The sequence below is a fragment of the Amblyomma mixtum genome, chromosome 1 (assembly GCF_055824585.1).
Source record: "Amblyomma mixtum isolate Tamu chromosome 1, ASM5582458v1, whole genome shotgun sequence".
Lineage (NCBI taxonomy): Eukaryota > Metazoa > Arthropoda > Arachnida > Ixodida > Ixodidae > Amblyomma > Amblyomma mixtum.
In genome coordinates, this window is record NC_143012.1 from 192,629,609 (window position 1) to 192,653,178 (window position 23,570).

Consider the following 23,570-nt stretch of genomic DNA (forward strand, 5'->3'; position numbering starts at 1 on the left):
CGGTAAGAGGAAGAATGATAAAATTATTCCAGCACTTTACAAATAACGTTTAATGTATTTTTATAATTTTAAGGGGTATGTTTTACTTGCTGGGTTGGAGCTCTTCATCAAAACTGTTAAGCCAAGAATAAAAAACTCAAACTTTCAGCGCATGTTACCACAAAAAATTGCCCTGGTACAGCAGCTTCACACCGTAAGAGAGCGGGAGAGGTTGTGTTTGACGCAATCGCTCCCTCCTAGTAAGCTCGCCCTAGTCTTCAAATCAAATACATTTTGTTAAAGATTACTGGTGGAGACGAAAAGAGTTACAAGGAAAGGTTCATGCACCGTTCGTATTTTGTTCGTACGGAACGCAGTGCAAGAACCTAGACGAATTCGTCATGAAAAGAAGTCTTGCTTCAATAAGCGCCACAAAAATTCCAAGCCGCAATACAAGCCGATTGGAGATCACTATAGGGCGACATGTCGTTGGTCAAGTGAAAACTTCGCCAATATTTTGCGATTTTGGTTCCCAAGTTAACATAGACCCTGCATAGATGGTCTAGGGGTAGAGAATCCGCCTCGCGAGCCAGAGGACAGGGGTTCGAACTTCGGTGCAGCGAAATTCTTCAATAGAATGGATGGAGTGAACATGCACTATTATATTTGCTTTAGTTGACAGACGAGAACCATGTGGAGTATTCCTGATCGATGAGGATTTAATTGCCAACATACAGGAATTCTATGTGATTAACGAGAGGTTGGCAGTTATAGTACTTAAACTTAATAAGACGGTAGCTCAGTGGTAGTGGCACCTGTCTGCTGACCCCAAATACGCGGATTTGATCCCAGCACGGCGGTCGAATTTCGATGGAGGCGAAATTGTATAGGCCAGTGTACTGTGCGATATCAGTCCACGTTAAAGAACCGGAGTTGGTCGAAATTTTCGTTGCCCTTCACTACGGCGTCCCTCATAGCCCGAGGCGCTTCGGGACGTTAAACCATCAAAAAGCAAACGTAAACTTTATAAGAGGTAGAAACTGAACGTACAAAAGAGATGCGCGCCGACATCAAGCCATGATGATCAGATCGTCGAAGGCTTTGAAGATGGCATGGAATCGGCTCTGAGGAAAGTGAAAAAGTACACTGTAATCTTGGGCAACTTCAACGCCAAAGTTGGCAATAACCAATCTGGAGACTATGAAGTGGGCGACTATGGCATGGGTTGTAGAAATTGCAGAGGGGAGTTTCTAGTAGACTTCGCAGATAAAAATAATTTACTGATCATAAATACCTTCCTCCCCAAACGGGAGAACAGCAAAATGGACGTGGAAGAGCCCCAAAGATCGGAATAAAAATGAAATATATTTCATATTGTGCGCTCACCCTGGCATCGTACAGAATGCTTAGGTCCTTCGAAACGCTGGTAGTAGCAAACCCTGGATGGTAAGGTTTAGAATTAGCGCAGGCGTGAATAAGGAACGGAAGAAAATTGTGAGGGGGAAGCCCATAAAAGAGATAGAGTAAGAGGGAAAGTACACAAGTTCAGGATCTCACTGCAGAACAGATTATCTCGCGGAGCAGAACATAGCAAGCTTATGTTTTGAGACGTACAACGATCTAAGGTGCGCATTAGTACTGCTACTTTCCATTGTAACAGCTAAAAGCAGCTTCATATATTTGTTAAAGTTCACTTGCACCTCTTTTCAGTTCCTTATTTGTTAGATGAGCGACGATTTTGCCCCATGTCTTTCTCTGACCTCAAATATGTTGGATATTGCACGCAGCAATGTTGAGTTACAAAGCTACACCTTGTACTCCTTCTTGCGACTGTGCTGAGCTTTAACAGTAGTTTTAAGGAAGAAAAGTAAGAAAGCGTGCCTTGTCTTCTGAACCTACCGACTGTCCTAAACAGCTCTCATTTTCTTTTGCTTTCTATCCTGCCCCTTCTGCAAGGAAAAGAACTGATTGTTAGAAGAAATGTAGTCTTTTTTGTATGTGCATGTTTTTTTGTTTTCCATTTCACAGGACCATAGGGATCAACATGAACTTTAACCTGGTTCTCGGCGTCCTTTCCCTCACGGTGAGACTCGCACTCAACAAATTTTTCCATTACGCGAGCATGACTTGGAAAGATAAACAAATAATTCATAGGTGCCCATTGCTGACACTGTGGTATCCTCGAATTATTTGGGTCCCGTGAGTCCGACGTGCTAAACTAGGGCTGTGCCGCGCTTCTACTGCCTACATCCTTCCCTGAAGTGGAACCTATCGGCAATTCAAAGTATTGATTGCTCCTGCTGATCTCATACTGGTTCCGCATCTGGACTGAATAGTCTGAGCGAGTCAACACACCCCCATCTATCCTGCATCGGTCCGCCGACGTCTCTGTGAAGGCCGACAAGGTGCTGATGTGTACTTCATGCTGGAAAAATAAAAAGTGGTCTTAGTTGGAGCTTCCCACCGAAAACCTTTCATGGTGCGCTCAGACGGATAACAGACATGCTGCCAAGATCCGTCTCCTTACGTAACTGAGAGCAGATTAAACGCAAATAGTAGCTATATGCAGAAAAAAACCCTGGCAAGCTGTATCGAAACTGTCCCTGCTAAACTCACCTGGCATGTGGGCGAAAGCACGGCAAGGCGGATATGGACTGCTCATCCCTTAGGGCTTTCAGTTCTAGAGCGCCCGTAGCGATGTTTAAAAGCCAACACGCTTCTGTGACGGGAGCATCAACGAGTAAAGCTGGCTGCTCTAATTAGTGCATATTTTAGGAAAAAAATTTTCAGAATCACGACAAGCAGGAGGGAGACATACAGAACAAGGCGCTCCTTGAAGCGATTTTCGCATTGAAGACATCATATTATGCTGAAGACATTACGAAGACATTTATGTTTAACACATGCATTGCAGGAGAAAATGCAGGCATTGAATGCAGATGTGGGCATTGTACTGAAAAAAAAAGCTCGTAGGCCCAAATTAGCTCGCTGATGCAAAGCCGCTGCTTACCCAACATCGGATGTAGCGGGGATCAACAATCAGACATGCCTGTAACCTACAGAGTAGGATTTTTTAGCACGACAGCACACTACTTCACTAGGTCAAACCGCTCACCGGTTTGTGTGACGCATGAACTTGAGTGTGACCCTGGAAAATCCATAAATAAGTAAAGGAGTGCTGTCACTGAGATTGCATTTAGTTTTGAGGGTGCTTAACGTCCCAAAGCGAATGAGGCTAAGAGGGACGCTGTAGTGGAAGGCTCCGGGGTCAAACCTTTCGGGTCAACAGCCGTGCTCCATAACCAGTGAGCCGCCATGGCGGCGCCGCTCGGATTCGAACACACGGCGGCGCGAACAGATAAGCTATGGCGGCGACTGCATGAGACCACTACGGTATCGTCGCAGCCGATCATGCCTAGTGCTAGTATACAGTGCAATCTCGCGCAGTGCATTACATATCGTCTTCTTTATCAGCTAGTACTACCAAACTGATATTCGCGCTATGAGCTCTGTGGCGCTAGTGACAGAGAGCTGTGAGCTGCACGCATTGATGTGACCAACGTTGTGGCAGAAACACGGCACTGCAGCAATACGCGTTGGAGTGGACAACGCTGTTGCAGAAACATGGCACTGGAGCATAGCCTGCCGGCGTACAGTGCGTAAATTGGCATTACCATGGAAAAAATATAAAGAGAATGTTTTTAACTACATTCGAAACAGTGCGAAATCGCAAATTAATACTATGCAGAAGACGACGAAGAGCGGGCAATGCCACAGGACGGAACGCTCGCTCTAGGCCAGCTTTTCCGACATACACTCGGCGATTTTGCTAGGCTCTGAAGCTGCTTATTAGTGCTTTCGCAGTTAAAGTTGAAGACGTACATAACTGGCTTCCAGGAAACCTCATTCGCGCTTTCATATACGTGGAAGTGAAGTCCACCGGCAAAATACTGCGCTTTCGCACAATACTTGGTGCTTATCATTGCCAAAGCGGCAGCCATTTTTTATTTCCGTGTATAGTATTGTGGGTGTCCCTTATTGGTTATTATAAGTGCATGCGTGCACTAATTTTAAAATTGTATAAAATTCTAAACTGCATTTGCTGAGCGGATATAGTATCTAATTACATGCGTCTGTCAGGAGCAAACATTACGCGTAATAACAGCAGCACACAAAATAACCAGTTCCACACCACAAAAATCATTCCGACTACATCTGAATTCGTCTTCATCGCAGTTTGACCGTAATAAGCACCCCGCGTGGGCCGCCCACCCTTGGCTTGACATGCGCCTTGCACAGGCAACAAATATTTACCGCAGGCAGGGCCTTCTGGCAAGCTTCAGGTCGCCAAGCAAAGCAGACAAACCCGGCTACATTCGCACAAAGTCGGCCTTACCAGGAAAGATTCGCTGCTCGCTTTTGCAATTGAAAGTTATGTATGACGATATGTTGGATCCTTGTGGATCTCATGTGGGCAGTTATGGCCGGGGCAGTCCTGATAATACCCACGTTAGAATATTGTGCCTGAAGCACATAGCGTCTACGCATTTTGTTAGACCCTGTAGAGCCCTCATCGGTCCGATATCGGCATTGCAAGGTCGGAACGACTTATAGGGCTGACGCTTTTCCTTATGATGAGCCTGCACCCATCCAGAGCAGGGCTAAAGGGGGGGGGGGGGGGGGGGGCGGAGGGGTGAGTCAGAGATCGCCCATCGCAATTCAAAGCGGGCTGCACCTGATAACCAACTCTGCTACTTGGGTAGAACCAGCACGTAACTTATAGAATTTTCCTAGTGTTTTTTAAATCCCCGATAGAAATGACTTGATGCAATGATGATAAGAATAAAAACACTGATCAAGAAACTGCTTCCCTGTGCGAACTGCGATTTTTACCCTGCGAATGCAACCCACCACATATTATTAGTGAGAACTGCATTGCGAAGAGGTGTAAATATTGTGCTGCCGCTACAATAATTATGTGTGACTGTATGTTTTCTTTTCAAATCCTTTCTTGAATAATTTATTATTCCGCAAACACGTTATCAACACTGCAAAAAAGGAATTGTTATTTTTTTCACGCGTTCCGAAGCCGCTTCCCTCCTTCCAAGCTTCGAGCTTCCCTTTGCTGTTCCCACGCTCAACAATGGACAAAGTGCAATTTGCGTCTCGAAACCATTTTGGTGACCCTCATCCGTGCTCCGAGGTCATAGCCCCGGGCTTACTGAAGAATTGATTCGTGCCTTGGCTACCCTATTTTTGATACCACCGCTTTCTTTCACGTCGATGTGCTTAGCTCTTGGGATGTTATGACTGATCCGCAGCCCCCGAAGTTTTCCAACGTGCCATCGACGCTGACATTCCGCCCGCGCTAAGTGACCAACTCGTCACCCTCCTCCAGCGCTTCAGTTCTTCTTTCTATCTTCCTCAGACTACCTTGGGCCGCCCGTCTGTCGCTGCGGCAGAACCCGGTAGACACGCCCCTCTGCGCCAGCGCCCCAATCGTGTCTCGGCTTCTGAGCGTCGCGTCATTTCTGATCACGTGGACGAAATGCCACGTCGGAGCGCCATACAGCCCTCCCATAGTCCCTAGACGTCTTCGGTTGCGTTGGTCAAAAAGAAAGCAGGTTCCCTGAGGTTTGTGTGCATTACCGGCGGTTCGACATCAAGCGCAAGGACGTCCATCTTCTGTCGTACATTGATGACGCCCTGGAATGCTTGCAGGAAGCTGAGTATTTGTGCTCCCTGGATTTGCGCTCCGGCTACTGGCAGGTGCTGGGGGCTGACGCTGTTCGATCTAAAACTGCCCTCATAACATCCGAGGGCTTATATGAGTTCAAGGGCATTCCGTTTGGCCTTTGCAACGCCCCGGCAAATTTCGGACGCCTGATGGGCCCTATCGTCAGTGGGTTGAAGTGGAACAGCTGTCGCTGCTGACTCGATGACATCGCTGTCTTTTCTGCGGACTTTCCTTCTCATCTCCTTTTACTGAAGCACGTCCTGACTTCTCTTACTGGCGCTGAGCTTCAGATGAATTTCAAGTAGTGCCGCTTTGCTTCCCAACAACTCAATATTTTAGGACACGTTGTTTCTAAAGATCGTATTCTTCCGGACCCTGCCAAACTTCGTGCAGTTGCCGAACTTCCGAAGCCATCCTCACTGAAGCAGCTCTGTAGCTTCATTGGTCTCTGCTCGTAACTTCACCGCTTCATCTTAATTGTCGCTTCGATCATCGCTCCTCTGACCCAGCTACTTATCAGCAGCTCCAATCTCGTCGCTTGGACGGCTGCGTGCTGTGATGCTTTCGAATTTTGCGTCTAATTTTGGTTTTGCCTTCTATACTGCACCACGTTGACTTGGCTGCACCTACTCAGATCCACACTGACGGCAGTGATATTGAACTAGGTGCCATTCTCACCCAATGGAAACCAGGTTTCCGTGAGTATGTGGTCGCCTACGGCAGGCAGACCTTGAGCAAAGCAGAGGCCAACTATTCTGTTACAGAAAGCGAATGTTTGGCCATCATTTGGGGCATTGGAAAATTTTGTCCCTATGTCTACGGCTGCCCGTTCTGTATAGTCCCCGAGCACCATGCCCTATGCTTGCTGGCCGCTCTGAAAACCTGTAAGGCCGCCTAGCTCGCTGGGCTCTGCGATTGCAGGAGTACCCTTATAAAAATGGTCTATAGACTTTCTATAGACTTTTTATAGACTCTATAGCCACCCTATAGACTTTTCCTTTTGTCTATAGAAAGTCTATAGAAAATCTATGGACTAAAGTCTATTGCTGCTTCAATTTCCTTTTGTCTATAGACGGTCTATAGACTCTCTATAGACTAAGGTCTATAGCCGCCTCAATTTCCTTTCGTCTATAGACTGTCTATAGACCCTCTATAGACTAAGGTCTCTAGCTGCCTCAATTTACTTTCGTCTCTAGACTGTCTATAGACTCTCTATAGACTAAGGTCTATAGCTGCCTCAATTTCCTTTTGTCTATAGACTGTCTATAGACACTTTATAGACTAAAGTCTATAGCTGGCTCCAATTTCGTTTTGTCTATAGGCTGTCTATAGACAATTTATAGACTAAAGTCTATAGCTGGCTCAATTTCCTTTTGTCTATAGACGGTCTATAGACTCGCTATAGACTGAAGTCTATAACTACCTCCATTTCCTTTCGTCTATAGACGGTCTATAGACTCGCTATAGCCTAAGGTCTATAGCCGCCTAAATTTCCTTTTGTCTATAGACTGTCTATAGACTAAAGTCTATAATTGCTTCAATTTCCTGTCGTCTATAGAAGGTCTATAGCCGCCTTAATTTCTTTTTGTCTATAGACTGTCTATAGACTAAAGTCTATAATTGCTTCAATTTCCTTTCGTCTATAGACGGTCTATAGACTCGCTATAGACTAAGGTCTATAGCTGCCTCAATTTCCTTTTGTCTATAGACTCTCTATAGACTAAAGTCTATAACTGCTTCAATTTCCTTTCGTCTATAGACGGTCTATAGACTCTCTATAGACCAAGGTCTATAGCTGCCTCAATTTCCTTTTGTCTATAGACGGTCTATAGACTCTCTATAGACTACAGTCTACAACTACCTCAATTTCCTTTCGTCTATAGACTGTACACTATAGATAGTCTACTGCCTATAGACCAGTCTATAACAATCGTAATTTTATCTAACAGTGTTCTATACACTGACTTTCGACTGTTCAGAACAATGTCAATTCATTTTTGCACTGCATGTTGAGGGGACCTGCATCTAGTGACCGCAACTATGTCGGGAGTCTCCCACCTCCTTCGCTATTACGGCAATTAAAAAGTATTGCGTAAGGCCATTACAACACCCTCCTGTATATTGTTTTCAGGAGCATTGACAAGCTCATTTTCGTTATACCGTGACGTATATTGTCAATACAATTAGATATTAATGCTAACAAGTAAGCCGAGGAAAGGCAGCCGTTCTTGAAGTAAGCGCGCCCGCAAACTGTACTACGTCGAACGAATACGCTGTCCCTTAAAGGAATCGCTCTACACAATTCCATTCCATCTTTCGATCGTTACTGTCCAACGCGCTGAAATCAGACACATTTCATCAAAGGTTCTACATTTCTCTTTAAAACGTCCAGAAAATAAAGGGGAAAATACGGGTGTGAGAATTCAAGGAAGCGCCCATCCCTTAGAAACACTTTAGATTAATCTCAAAGAGCCTGGCCCTCTGTGCGATTAACATCTGCCATTTATACCTTTGCAGTTTGTATTCACGTGAATAAGTGCTGCGATGCAACAATCATAAAGCCAGTATTTTTTCGTTCCTACCCTTGCACCTGTTGCTTCGGAGCCGATGGCACGCTGATGTGGCGCATATCAGTTTTCTAAACACGAACACACGCAAAAAAGACGTTATGCTAGCAACCTTATAATTATTATTTGAGAATTGTACCACATACTATTCGGTGGGAGATGCGGCGCGTATACCGACAAGAAGTTAGATTTCGGTTCTGTTTTCACGAAAACAATAAGATTTTTAGAGGGTAAGCGAAGAATTTAAGCTTATAAACCAATTGCCTACTGTGGTCTTGGATATCAGATCAAGCTGCACACGGCAAGAGTGCGAGCGATAAAGATACGAACGTGAAATGGGTTTCTGTTTCACGTTTTACCCATTTTACCGCGAGACGGCGGAAAATCATTCGGGCTGCAAACAACCCTGTGCGTGGCTGCATCAATGGCGTTGGCGTGTATTTCGCGGATTACGTTTTCTTCAAAATCCAGCTTCATCGTCCGCTTACGGTAAGTCTACACGTTTATATTTTATTCATTTGGTCTCCTAAACCACTCTAAGCAGAGCTGTGTGCGCAGAACAGATTGTGTGCGCAGTTACAAACGTCCTATCTTCGTTTCTAAGGCGGAAGCCATCGGGTTCTCGACTAATGCCGCTTATCTCTGTCCCGCTGTCTTTACTAACGCGCGGAAAGGCAGTCTGTGCGATGCCCTTGATGATAAGCCGCTCCTCGCGAGCTGTCTACTAGATTTTTCGTGTTTCAAGGTAGATGCGCGGCCAGAAATGTCGTTTAGCCTGTGAATGACGGCCGAAATGGAACTGTGTGTTAGTTAGCGCCCTGTGAGCTCAATTTACTTTGCACCTCCGAAAACGTACTAACATATATACAGTCTCGTTCAGTGGTGGATTACATTTATTTTCTTATCTTTGTGTTATCGCCTGTCTGGACCATGGAGCGCTGTTCTTTTTGAGGTGTGCATTGCTTGCTACGTATGGACGCTCGCTCGGTGCGCGTCGTGGACGCCGACGTTTCAGCAAAGGTGTCTTGTAACGCTATAGACTGGAGCGCGAGACGTTTGTCAAAGTTGTATTCAAGCGGCGCTGGAGGAATGCTTGTAGTGTGATGGGTGAATAAAATTCGTTGCTGGCGCGAATGGCCGGCGTGCTCAAAAACCGCGAAGAACCCACGAGCTCCATCCCATCTCCCCTTCGTTACACACGTATGGATTCGTCCGTGTCTGTCATCAGAGCCGTTGGCCGCAGCCGCTGGCTTGCGGGCACTTCATTTTGAAAGCTGGGTAAAGGTCGGCTCGACAAGAGGTGGCTTACATTTCGTTCCGAGTGGTTCGTTCATGAATCCCGCTCACGCGTGCACAGATTTCTAGAATACGATTTGCGCGAGAGGCAAAGTATGTGTTTCTGATTTCAGACTTCTACGTTACGAAAGTGCCGTTGTGACTCGCCGCTGATTAGCGCCTAAAATTAAATTAAGCTCTCGTGTTATTATAGCTGCGCCTGTTGAAGGCGTTAATTGTTTCATTGAAATACTTCCTACTTTGAGCACGTTAAATGCTTTCGCTGATTTTTCTAGCAGCTTTGGGTTAGGCTGCCTCCATGCAAGAAACACACCTCTTTACTGCGCTGTTGGAGCTGAACTTGAAGGAAAAACTAAGTGAATTTCAGGCGGTATTTTATCGTGACAGTAATTTGCTGTCTCAAACTCGCGACTGCTTTTGAAACGGCGCAGCTGCAGCCTCTGTGTGCTGTATTAGTTTTCTGAATAATGAGCGCGGCATGGAAGCGCTGCAACCCGCTTGTTTCTAAGAGCGCGCGCAGATGTACGAGTATGCTGTTCCGTCTTTGTGCTTCAAGTTATAGGCGCAAATCTGTGGTGAACTGGTTGCTTCTGCCTGCTGGTTTTGTATAGCTTGTGCCCGTTTGAGTATCGGCTTACGTACACTCGGCCAAATCTTTAACTGGCTTAAGTGTTGCATCGCTAAATGCACCTGTAAAAAGGTGCCTTTTGGCTACACTGCTAGCATATTCATGTTGTAATTTTATGCGTGAGATGGCATAGAATAGTTTCTTTTTTAATATAATGTTTGAGTGGAGTACTTGCATGTTTAGATCAAAGTTATCAGAAATATTCATCGTCTGCCGCTACGAAGAGCCGAAACAAGCGGAATACGCAGCAATGGTTATGGTGGCGCATTTGCACTAATCTGGGTAAACGACTTGTCCGCCATGAAAGAAGTGGTACTTTACCCGGAGGATGAGGCCATATGGACAAGATCCATTGCTGCGTATGCCGCTTGTTTCAGCTGTTCGTAGTGGCAGACGAATGTTTCTGACAACGTTGATTAAACACGCAAGTACTGCACTCAAACATTATACGAACAAAAAGGAACCACGAAATGACATTTTACTCGTTAAATTACAGCATGAATATGCCAGCAGTGTAGCTGAAAGGCACCTTTTTTACAAGGTGCATTTAGCGATGCAACACCCGAGCCAGTTAAAAATTTGGCCGGGTGTACCAGGCTTAATTCACGCAGGGTATTCTGAAGCTCTTCTTCTATAGCGGTTATAAGAATAAATGCTGCAATTTTCTCCTTTTTGGATCCCTCTGTAAGGTGCACTGAATCTGCATTTTATGGAGGTGGCATTCTTAACAGCCCCTTGCGAGTCAATGCCGATATGTGGCACAATTGTTCGAAGTCTTCTGTTACAAATAGTGTAAAAGGATTGCCATAAAGAGATCAGTATTGGCTGTAACAGTATTGACATACAGAAATCAACATCAGTACTGGATTCAGAGTAGAGTGCTCTAGGGATTAGGGGTCTTTGTTACAATGTTTTATGACGACACTTATAATCTGTCGTGTATTTACTGAAATGATTGAGCCGGCGTGATAGCTCAGTGGCTATCATGTTCGTATGGCGACCTGAAAGATGCAGGTTCGATTCCGGCCTAGGCGGTCGCATTTTAATAGAGGCAAAATGCTAAAGGCCTGTGTACTTTGCACAGGTGACCGAAATTATTCCCCAGCCTTTCACTTTACCGTCTCGTAGCCTGTGTCGCCTTGGGTCTTTGAACCCCATAAACCAAAACCAAAAGATCAAGATTGCCTTTCTAGAATGGCATAGCCAGGATATGCCTTGCATTGTAAAGCACATGTGTAGAGATGGAATGGGAATTTTTTTTCAGTTCCTCTTATATTATTTTTTTCCTTTGTGCTGTACAGGTGAACATGCCCGGATGATTTACTGCAGACAACAGGCCACAAGAATGCTTCTGAGGAAACTAGCCGGACTGTTACTTTCAACTTTTATGTTACTGTGGTGCATTCTTATGGTGCATGTATTGCATATTCCCAGCCTGGATAGCTTGGAAATAAACTAAATTTGTAAGTATATTGATTGTTTCATGTGTGAACTCTGTCTGGTGACCTTTTTCAATGATTGTGGACAGTTTATAGGCAGTCTATAGATAATGGTCTACTAATAGTTTAGTAGACAGATGTCTATAGACTGTCTATAGACAAAGGTCTATAGCACTGCCAGGCCACACACCTATGGAATGTCTATAGACATGTCTACTGGACCAGTGGACTTTTGCCTGTAGACTGTCTATTGACAGTAATCTACAGGAAGTCTATGGGCATAAGTCTATAGGTCGTCTATAGTCCGTCTATAGACAAGTGTCTATAAACGGTCTATAGACAGCTCTATAGGAAACGCATGACCATAAGTCTATAGTTCGTCTATAGACTGTCTATAGACCTGTGTCTATAGACTTCCTATAGACCTATAGACTTTCAGTAGACATTTGTCTATAGACTGTCTATAGACAAAAGTCTACTGAAAGTGTATGGCCATAAATCTATAGACTGTCTATAGACCAGTCTAAAGGATTTGTCTATAGACAGTCTATAGACTTCATAGACTAAAGTCTATAGACAGTCTATGGACTGTCTATAGAAATTTTTATAAGGGTATGACTTTCGTGTCATTTACCTCTGGCCTCAAGCATATTGACATGGACGCTCTTTCCCGGTCGCCGCTACCTAGTGCTTCATCGTCTGCCATGGTTTCCGCTAACGACTTGTCCTCGCTTGCCACTGGCGACATGTCCACCGTCCAGTGGAAAGATCCTTATATCGCAACTCTTCTAGACATTGTTTCGAGTCCCGCTACCAATACTTCCTCCCGTGCACTCCTGCACCAAGCCCGTCCCTTTTGCACCTGGTACCGCCTGCTCTATACTGGCAATTACCTTTTTGACGGAATAAAATTGCTCCTTGTAATCCTCCGCCACCTACGCGCCAATTGCTCTGCTTCCCTTGCGGACCCCCAGTGTGCACACGGAAGCGTTTTGAAAACCTACACGCGTCTGCGTCTGCGATTCTACTGGCATAGCATGCACTGCTCTGTTCGCCACTTTGTGCGGTTTTGCGTCTCCTGTCAACGGCGTCACACTCCTCTCAACTCGCCTGCTTCATTGCAGCATTTATTCTGTCCTGCCCGCCCGTTTGACCATGCTGGCAAAGATCTCTACGGCCCCCTCCATCCCACTCCCGCTGATCACCACTGGATTATCGTGGCCGTAGGCCATCTCACCCGTTATACTGCAATGTCTCCATTACTGTCTGCGTCCGCTCGTGACGTCGCTTCCTTTCTTCTAAAGAGCATGATTCTTCGCCATGGTGTTCCCCAAGAGCTGCTCAGAGACCGTGGACGTGTATTCCTGTCTAACGCCCTTTAGGCCCTCTTCAAGGAATGCCGCATTAACCACTGACCGCTTCGGCTTACCACCGTCGGACAAACAGCCTTACAAAGCATTTCAACCGGACCCTCAGTGACATGCCGGCCATGTACGTCAACGCCCATCACTCCAACTGGGACCAGGGTCTTCCCTTCGTCAACAACGCTTGTAACGCTCCGACGCAAACCACCACTGGATTCTCTCATCTGCACGGCGCTGACCTCATTGCACGTTGAAACGTTGGATACTCTTCTTCCCTACCGCCCCGACTTTTAAGAGTGTACGCCACTGTCCGACGCCGCCACATGCGGCGATGAATGCCGTCAGCGCAGACTCAGTATCTGCAAAAACATGACCGCGACACCTCCAAGGCCTCTACTTCTTATCCTGCCGACCCTCTTGTGGGGCTTTGGGTGCCTTCCACCACTCTCGGCCTTTCGCGGAAAGTTATGGCTCGGTACCGTGGTCGCTACCTGCTTCGAAACCAAACCGCTCCTGTCATTTACGTCGTTTAGCCAGTTGCACCCTTTAAGAACCTGCGTCTCTATGGCCGCGAAACCGTCCACGTCAACCGACACGTCAACCTACGACCCCTCTGGTAGTTCTTCCCCATAATTAAGTCACCAGACTGGCTACTTTTTTCACCGGGGGTAACTAGATTGCCAACTGTGACGGGTTCCGCTACCGGCATGGTCCGACACAACGCTGCGCCTGGAGACGAAGTTGCCCCCGCTCTCTTGATAAAGGCTACACCTGAATACACTGCAAGATCCTACAGAGTGACTTGGTTTCTCAGAGGAAGGACAAAACGCACTCCTACAAGTGGAGTATTCTACTGCACACTCGCAAGCCGAAAGGTGCTACGGGCCAATGTTTCTGCATGTATGTTGTCGTACTAAAATTTGTGACTTGCAAAAGAGGGTTTACATGCCCAGAAGGACGGATTCATAGAATGTGAAATGTCTGCCCCAAAGATACTAAACTCGAGCTAAAATGACTGCAGGAAAGAACTTACCCTCCTTACAACCAATAGTTTTTCAGGCATGTTTTTTGAACGAATACGTTCTTTAAGGGGAGCGCACTGGTTGAAGTCCTCGCCACTGTGATTGACGCCATGACGGCAGTTATTACGATGCGGGCGCTGAACCGTCTCTCCGTGCATATTTCGTTTCATACCACCTATTACAAAAGAATGCGCTTGGGAGGCCAGCCCCGAACACATCACACTCCCTCTGAGCACATTTCCAAGCCAAATTCAGTTAGCTAAATTCGAAATTTCGTTGTATATTGCATCTGTTTATATTCCCTACCATAAAAAGAGCAGCTATTTATTGCGTCCCCGCCTATTACTTTGAGAGAAATATCTTAACATATTTGGATATTTAGCGCTGCTTGGCTACAAAAGTAACAAACTGTTAATATTAGAAGCGCCATTGCTGCTTCAGCGATGGGAGCGAGCGTTCAGTGATGGGAGCATACATCAGCAACGGTAAAAGGCAAAGCAGCTTAACTTGATAATATGCGTCCATCAAGGATTAAGAACGCCAAAGGAGCACTGGAAATGTGATCGTGATTCGGTAATCGAAGCGGTGATCAGTCACTAAACCGGTCATAGAATAGTAGAGCTACGATGGGCTTAGTTGGCAGTACCGCTGCCATTTCAGGCTGCAAAGTAGGCATTGAGAGGAGAAATACAAATATGTGTTCAGAAGGAATTCGTTAAGAAGCTTTCGACCTTCATTATGTATACTTTTGGCAATGCTGAAAAGAAATTTCGCGAAAGTTGTTTCTTTTGAGTTGAGCTTTCGTTAGAATTAAGCACATTGCTTTACTCACTATCTCATTTTAGCTTGTAATGCATTGCCTAAGAATATTCTAGAAGTAGTTTTCTGTAATTAAGAAACCATATAATATACAAGCAGCCGATAATTGGTTTGGTTTATGTGGGTTTAACGTACCAAAGCGACCCAGGCTATGAGCGACGCCGTAGTGAAGGGCTCCTGAAATTTCGGCCACCTGGGGTTCTTTAACGTGCACTAACATCGCACAGTACACGGGCCTCTAGAATTTCGCCTATATCGAAATTCGGCGGCCGCTGTCGGGATCTAACCCGCGTCATTCGGGCCAGCACCCGAGCGCCATAACCACTGAGCCACCGTAGCGGGGCAGCAGCCGATAATTATCAAGGCACGTATGTTCACGGTGATTTTTGCACAGGGGTTTTTGTTTAATGACCTGAAGGATAAATGTTTTCAAAAGCGTACAGTGTGCATCTAGTATGATATACGCATCAGCATAGCATGATTTTCTTTACTTCAGTGGATATCAAGATAAAAAAAATTCAACTAGCGTACAACAGCGTGCTCCGCTAACTTTTCAGGTCCCGGTGGCTCTGTGTGTTGAGTCACGTGGCGATTAAATAAAAAATATCGGCCGCCTATTATGTCGCTGTGAGCTTCTACCTCAAATGTATGTGTAGGTCTATGTAGCTGTAAAAACATAATTACTTTGCAGCTCACTTGGCTTCTGCGCAATTCGTTATATCGCATGCGGGACGGCCGCAAGAAATACATGCATTTAATTCAAGACATTAAATTAGCGCATAAAATGTCCATTTAGTTTAAATACATATTTTGTTTGATACTTTTTCATTGATTTCCCAGCGAACCACCAAGGCATTGTTCCTGCATGGCGTGTTGCTGCAATCCCGTATAAACAGCTGTTTGCATTCTTGCGGCTACGTTTATCTTGAATCGCCGATCTAATTTTAATTGCCCGGATTCTCCCAACACCCTTCCGGGCAGCCGGAACTTTGATCCGAGACTGCTGGAAAAAATTATGTCAGAACACCCAACATTAGTTACAAACAGCCGTTCATCATATGGAAACACTAATAAATTGCAGTCAAGAGTGCAACAAACTCTGCTCTTTAGAAAGCTTAAAGGCCTTGGCTGTTCAGGGTATTCTTACTCGACTTCACCTGCTATATGTTCACATGTTTATGATCGCTTTTTATCTTTACAGCTTGTGCGCACCTCAGGTAAGACCTACTACGCCATTTTTGTGGTGATTTACTTATGCACATAAAGGGAATTTGCGCTCAATTCCAGCTAAATTTTGCCCTTGTAAAATTGTTCACCCGTTCTTTCGAGCTATGTGTTTCTTTCTTCAGCTAAAAGAAAAAGACACAGCTACCTGCGAGAATAATGGAATTCAATTCTTCCCGAAATCGATTCAAACCTGCGACATCATTACTGAGAAGGAGACGAGGCTCCCGATTTGTTGCTGTGCAGGGCGGTGTAGCGTGCCGTCTGGGATCCGCGCACAAAAATTTGTGTCGACGCACGTATTTTACTAGATAAATCAGCTTAAGACACCGAGAAGTGTATTTCGTTTTTCCTTCTTTTCTGGCTTAAAGAAGCTCCATTTTCGATTAGCCCAATCTATTTGTGATTACAAGGTGGTATCCTATCGGTACGCAACCAATTTCAGTTTTTCCTCAGTTTTCCTTTAGGTAGCTTTCTCACTCTACACTGTGGCTTCCTTAAACAGAAGCGCGCAGTGGCTGCGTTGTGTGCAAAGTGTATTTACAATAGTACACAAAATTTTGGATATCATTGACCATGCAGTGGCAAGAGAGATAACACGGTAGGCAGAAAACTATTCGAGACTCTCATGATAACGATGCGATGGTACGGCAGCACCGGGAAGTTGTTTCACCGGGAAGTTGTTTATGAGCAGTCGGGATGCGCGGAATATAATCATTTGCTTTGTTGCATTAGTAGTTCAAAAGAAGATTTTACTCGGTTGTCACTGTTTCAAAAGTAAGCAAAAATTTCAGCTCCACGTTTGCAAACTCTGTTCATAGCCAGGAGATAAAGGAGCTTGTAAGTGTCAATGCGTGTGATCTCTGAGGGTGGTGACCTAGAGTGCTCAGGAAACAAAAAGTTTCTCCTATATGTCCGAAGTCCTTAAGTTTTACATCGAAGCAAAGTGTCATGTCGCAGATTACACCAAAGCAGAATGGTGTATTCGATGGCTGCGTCCTGTTTAAAAACTTCGCTGGATATTTCTGTGAAACTGAGCTACCGCGTACCTTTGCTTTTCGCAATGCGTTGACACCTGACACCTGACAGCTTGCCTCAGCCAGCAAAACCGTCAGGCAGCTGTTGTACTCCAGGCTGCATTGCACATCGACAAAAAGTAGGAGGTTCGTAATATCAACAGTATCAGAAAACCTAGCGCCACCAAAAGCCAGCCTCCATGTGCCAGATATGATTATTACATCATTTTCACGCGGTATACTAGGGAACTTCAAAGCCGCGCTCTAGGGATATCACACGAGTACTTTCTTTGAAAAACAGCTTTATTTTAGACCTTAGATCTTCGAATTTTAACGACAAACAAATGTAAAGGATAGTCAAAGCATCTCTTTAAAAAGCAAAACGCGCGGTGTCGGATGACTCCAGGCCGTAACCTTCAAATTTTTTGCTCACCACTCTACGCATGCAACGGGAAAGAACACAGTGTGCTGTTGTATCGTATCACGGCGTCTGCTCGTGACTTGTCGCTTTCGCCATGCGTTGCTGCGCATGCGCCGGCGTCTCACCAAATGTATTTAAACCCGTGCGAACGCCATGCACGGGAGTCGTTGGTTCGAGGCTGCTAGTGAGCACCTCGTAATAAAGAGCCCCATTCCCTGGCCGGCGTCTGGTTACTCGGCGTCTCGTTACAAAAAGTGGCGACGAGGACGAGATGGATGGGGACAACCATGAAACCAGAATGACCGCCAGAGTCGGGAAGCTACCGGAGTTCTAGCCGGAAAGTGGCAACTTCGAAGTGTTCGAATTATTCGCTGCTGCCAAAGACATCACGGTGCCGACTGCTACCCTTCCTCACGTTGAGATAACATGGGACCGAGCGTGTAGTGTGGCCATAGCCATCGAAGCTGCAAGCCAGGACTACAAAGACACGCTGCAATCGCCGAGCAACAGAACAGCTTCGTCGGACAGCACCGAAGTCTACTGGACACGAGAGGCGGGGAAACAGCGTAAATCTGGTAACACAGAAACGCCTGTCAAGGAAAGAGGCAGAGTCTAGTTCGGAAGACGCCACAAGGGGCGAAAGCTCCATATCACCGATGTGGAGGTCAACGCTCACCCGTGAGTTGCCGTTTCTTAAACAGCCGGTGCTAGAAGTGTAAAAAGAAGGGACACGTTCCAAAAAAGTGCAGAACTAAAGTAGTTTACATCTGTAGACCCGGATGATAGCAGTACTGAGCAACTGATTTTGTGTCACACTACCCAAAAAGCTGGTGCACGTGCTATTGTCATTGTGGTTACGATAAACGGCAAAAATATTCCCATGGAAATTGATACAGGAGCAGTTGTCTTAATCTTGTGGGAAGTCGAGTGGGTGAAACACTTTCCTAATGCTGGTTTAAGACAAGCCAATGTGAAATTGGCGACATATAAAGGTAAGGCTGTGCCTATTGCTAGAGTTATAGACGTCAAAGTGCAGTATAAAGGTGAGTTTCGTACTGCCTCTAATCATTGGAAAGGAAACTGAGGGCGCGAGAATAACCACGCTATTCGGCTGAGACTGGCTTTCTCAGATTGAGATAAATTGGCCCGTGATCATGTCTGTCCAGGCAGTGGAAAGTGACACACCCTTACAAAAAAATATAGCCATGTGTTCGACTCAGGTTCTGGCGCTGTCAAAGGGTTCAAAGCTGGCATTGTCTTGAAAGAAAATGCGCGCCCAGTGTTTCTAAAGCAGGGCCAGTTTCTTGCTCTCTACGCGAGCAAGTCGAATAGGAACTAGCACATCTAGAGAAAGCTGGCCTCGTCTATCAGGTCAGGCAGAGCACTTGGGCAACGCCCCTGGTCATACTCCCTAAAAAAGAACAGCAAGGAGCTTCTCCTTTGCGGCGATTACCATCATCGTAAACCCAGCAATTAAGATGGACCATTATTCCTTGCCACTGCCTGAGGATATTTTTGCCATTTTACAAGGTCGAACAGTGTATTCTGTTCTTGACCTGCCTAAGCGTATCTCCAGCTCGAGCTAGACGAGCGAGGTCAAGAACAGCTTGCTCTAAACACGCAGCTTGTGCAAGTGCAGAGTTCCAAGCGGTCATGGGCCAAATACTCCATGGTATGCCGGGTACAGCCTGCTACATGGATGACATAGTCATCACAGACGAGAACTAAAAGCAGTGCTACGAAAGAGTAGAGCAGGTTCTCCGGCGCCTGAGTGAATACCATGCGCGAGTGAATAAAAACAAGTTTGGGTTGTTTCAAAAGTGTATAACGTACTTGGGACATGAGATTCATAAGGATGGGCTGCATCCCACGCCTGAAAAGGTGGTGGCCGTTAAAAATGTGCCTAAGTCGACCAACTTGACCAAGCTGAAGGCCTTTTTGGGCACGGTAAATTTTTACGCCAAATTTTTGCCAAACTTGGCAACGGTCCCTAAACCACTGCCCAACTTGCTCTTTAAAGAAATTAAATGGCAATGGTCGCGTCCGTGTGACGAGGTTTTCACGTTATGTAAAGAAATGTTGCCTGATAAAAATATCTTGCAGCTTTACGATGTGAAAAAAGAAATTCACATTACATGTGATGCTTCTGAGTACGGGCTGGGCGCAGTACTGTCGCACGCCGAAATTGGTTATTGTCTGCATCAGAGGAGAACTACAGCCAAATAGAAAAATAAGCCCTAAGCATTGTGTTTGCAGTGAAAAAATCTCACAAGTATCATCATGGCCGAGTGTTTAACGTCTTGACTGACCATCAGGCGTTCACTGCACTTTTTGATCCGAGAAGACAGGGCAGAGCTATAGCTACTGCAAGAGTCCATCGTTGGCTCGCAATTTTCGCCAACTATCGCTACCAAATAAAACATAAGCCGGGATCTGCTATCAGCCATACGGACGCATTGTCTCGGTTGCCACTACCAGACACTTATGACCGGTGTGAAAAAATCTTTTTTTTTTCGTATTTGAACGAGTTACCATTGAGGGCAAAGGATGTGGATCGAGAAACAATTGGTGAGATAAACTACTCAGCACTGTTAGGGGAATGATGTGGTATGGCGGGCCAAAAACTATGTTTGATGAGCTGGAACCATTCTGGACGCGCCGACTGGAGCTGAGTATAGACGACGGATGCCTTGTATGGACAAAGAGAGTGGTCATTCCCGAGTCGTTGCAGAATCGTGTGCTGGGTTTGTTGCATGAGCAACATTTTGACATTTCTAGAATGAAATCAGTAGTGAGATTCATAGCATGGTGGCCTGGCATTGAAGATGTTCTCGAGAGAAATATGCGGAATTGTCAAATATGCCAGTCAGTTCCCTCCTCCGCACAGCCCGTACCTTTGACATCCCCGCAACTGTGTGAAAACCCGTGAGAACGAGTACATCTGGAGTTCGCAGATGGAAATGGAAAATTTTCCTTTGTCGAGACTTATGCTTATGCCAAATGGTTGGAGGTCAAGGTAATGAAAGTGAGAACTGCCGCTAAAACGGTAGACTGTGTTCGTTCGTAGTTTGCGTCGCATGGACTGCGTATGGAAGTAGTAACCGATAACGGTCCGCAGTTTCGAGCAGCTGAATTCCAAAATTTTCTTAAATTAAATGGAATTAAGCACGCGCTCACGCCACCCTACCATCCTCGGTCGAATGGAGTGGCAGAGCATGCGGTGCAAACAATGAACAAAGCATTGCTTAGGCAGCTGCTGGAAGACGAAGAAAGAAGCACTTGTAGGTCGCTGCAACACATAATTGTGCAACGTCATCTTCTTTTTCCGAACTACGTCTCATACTTTCACGGAAAGGACACCCGCTGAATTATTTCTGCGAAGGAAACTGCGGACTCGCCTGTCGTTACTGAGGCCAAACACGGCCGAGGCACTGAGTGCAAAGACTGACAAAATTAAAGCATCTGCTGATAAAGGCAGAGGTGCGCAGCGAGTGTTTGCTGTTGGTGATCGTGTGTGGGGTCGCTCTGTGCGCGATAATGTGGTGAAATGGTGGCCTCGAAAAGTCACCCGAGTGAAGTCACCGTCAACATACTGTCCCCGTCAGAAGTATACAGCCCTAGGGGTTTGCTTCTAATGTTTTTAGCGCGGCTCCTTAGCACAGCTAGCAGTCCAAAGCTTGGAAGGATTGAGGACTCGAGGTCATTTGTAGTTCGAGAGATTACGGCCGCTTAGGATGCATAGCTATGTACGCTGCAGGCCCCGTAAGCAAACCCCTTGGGCTGTATACTTTTGACGAGCACTGTACTTGGTGTGTTTGAGAGACCGAGTGCGGTTGGTGCACGCGGACCACCTACGACGATTCGGCATCGCATCAAGTGCACGATCGAACGTTAAACCAGATGTGGAACTTCCACATAAATCGGACGTAGTGCCTCATTCACCGGGTACAGTACAATCGGCTGAGCCATCCCAGTCTACCCGACCAGCACAGCGAGCAAGCCGCGAGCAACCGGTGCCACTACGAAAGAGCACCAGGGAGCGGCGTCCACCTGATCGTTTGACTTATGCTTGTTTTTAGAACTGTAAAAGGGAGGAAGGGTTGTATCGTACAGCGGTGTCTGCTTGTGGCTTGTCGCGTTCGCCATGCCTTGCTGCGCATGCGCCGACATCTCACCAAATGTATATAACCCCGTGCGGACGCCATGCACGGTAGTCGTTGGTTCGAGGCTGCTAGTGAGCATCTCGTAATAAAGCGTCCCGTACCCTGGCCGGCGTCTAGTTACAACATATGCGATTGCTTGAAATCCATGGATGGCAAGAGCAGATGTTTATGGCTTGAATTTGTGTAGCGGAAATTTTTTCGAAAACATGTCAGGGCAGCTAGCTCATCCTGCACTGCACTTGCTACAATATTGTTGAAACATTATTTGTCAGGGATAAACTCAATCAATTCCTCAGAAGAAGTCCTCCCAGCGAATATTTAAGGGTGTGTACAACTTAGAGCCGTATTTACAGTAGCTTTAGTGTTTGCCAGAGTTGTTTTGCATATGCTTGTTTTGTACATTTAGTTCCATTATAGGGCAATTCCACCAGATCAAAGCAGCGCCTTAATAATAATGGCAAGCTTGTACTCCGGCGAAGCCAATAAAAGTGGTCGCCGTACGATCAGCCGGCATACTCGGCTGCCGAGCGAAAATGTACTCCAAAGAGCCGCTGGCGTGAAAAATCCACTCATTTCTACCTCATATTTACTGCAAATATGTGAAAAGAGCGGCTACATTTTTTAGTTCCTGCCTTTGCATAGACATCGGCGGCACTCTCAGTGTCACGTTGTCCTAGCGAGTTGACAGGGTTTTCAGGGTTTGTGTGTGCGATATTGGCGGTTCTAGAGAAGAAATTCACAGGATTTAACGAATGAATAAAGCCCAGGAAGACTCTGCAAACTTTTACTTTTCACGGCTACCACTACGTGCCGCTGTTGATATCACAGTTACGCTGAGGACGCATGATTCGCAACGCCCTACATTGCACGTGTTGGCCAGCCGGCACCTATTGCAGTAATGAAAGCGCGAACTACGGTAGACTTTTGAGTTCCTTCTTTTATTATTGTCGCCGTAGTCGGCGGCGTAATAGGTTGTGCAAGTTGCAGAGCGAAACGCCGCGTGGAGAACGTGGGGGAACGAGGGAAAGCCCCCCGGTGGGGGGGGGGGGGGGGGGGCTGGCAGCCTAAGACGCTAGCAGCCACCTTGAACAGCTGCGCTCAAATTTGCAATTTCACTTGCAATCACCTGTTAACTTTTGTTTCATTTTATTTACCTAAAAGGAGCCTTCCATGGCATCGATGGATGGAATGGCAAATGTAGATATGCGCAAGAATAACAACGTACATTGAGTACAGTCAAGACAGGCAATCTATGGATCTTTTCCAATTCATGTCGCCGCTTCGGAGCCAAGGCGAACCGTATTCGGGAAGGGCGGATAGGCTGGAAATATCGCACGGTAGCAGGGAGCGGGAGAAGGCATAGGCGTCCTGACGCTTGCGGTGTGACCGGTAGACGACGCATATGGTATATTCTTAGAGGCGGAAGGCGCATCAAGCCAGGCGGCCGGGGGGATCTTTTAACTAAGAAACTCAACAAAGGGCACGATGGTCAGCGACGACGTCAAAAGGATGGCCGTAGAGATAAGGGCGAAACTTGCGGAGGACCGAGACAATGGCCTAGCCCTATGTTCCGCCAGAGAACTAGTTGCCGCTGCTCACGAGGCTTGAACGAAAAGCCAAAAGCTTGATTTGTGTCCCTGATCGAAGTTTCTATAAAAGACTTTCTGTTCTGGCGCTCCTTGACACCAGTGCTGCAATTTCCGTCATTTGCGTAACCATTTTCCATGGCGACGTGCTAAAGGTGCGAAAAGCGGCGACGTCACTTTTCGCACCCTTGAAGCCAGCAGCCTAGCGAGTCGTTCGTGAAGTGCACTGCTCGAGTTGTTATTCAAGATGTTGTGTACGCAGTGACCATCATTTTGTCAACGTGTTCTGATGACACCATAATGATTACT

The 23,570-nt window shown here is 46.1% G+C and overlaps 1 protein-coding gene, 1 long non-coding RNA gene and 1 pseudogene across 2 annotated transcripts in view; 2 read left to right on the forward strand and 1 right to left on the reverse strand.

Annotated features, from left to right (window-relative positions):
• The window catches only part of LOC149370363 (uncharacterized), a 39,792-nt pseudogene extending 37,190 nt beyond the window's left edge, over nt 1-2,602 (reverse strand).
• Nucleotides 2,603-8,679: 6,077 nt separating this feature from the next.
• Nucleotides 8,680-11,679, forward strand: LOC149370364 (uncharacterized). Its single transcript, XR_016291229.1, has 2 exons — nt 8,680-8,772; nt 11,509-11,679. It is a non-coding gene; the product is annotated as an uncharacterized LOC149370364 (long non-coding RNA).
• A 1,447-nt stretch (nt 11,680-13,126) lies between these two features.
• Nucleotides 13,127-23,570, forward strand: part of LOC149370365 (uncharacterized) — a 45,162-nt gene continuing 34,718 nt past the window's right edge. The window contains exon 1 of the mRNA XM_089577703.1: nt 13,127-13,196. Within this exon, the coding sequence (XP_089433829.1) occupies nt 13,127-13,196 (70 nt within the window). The remainder of the gene's footprint in view (nt 13,197-23,570) is intronic.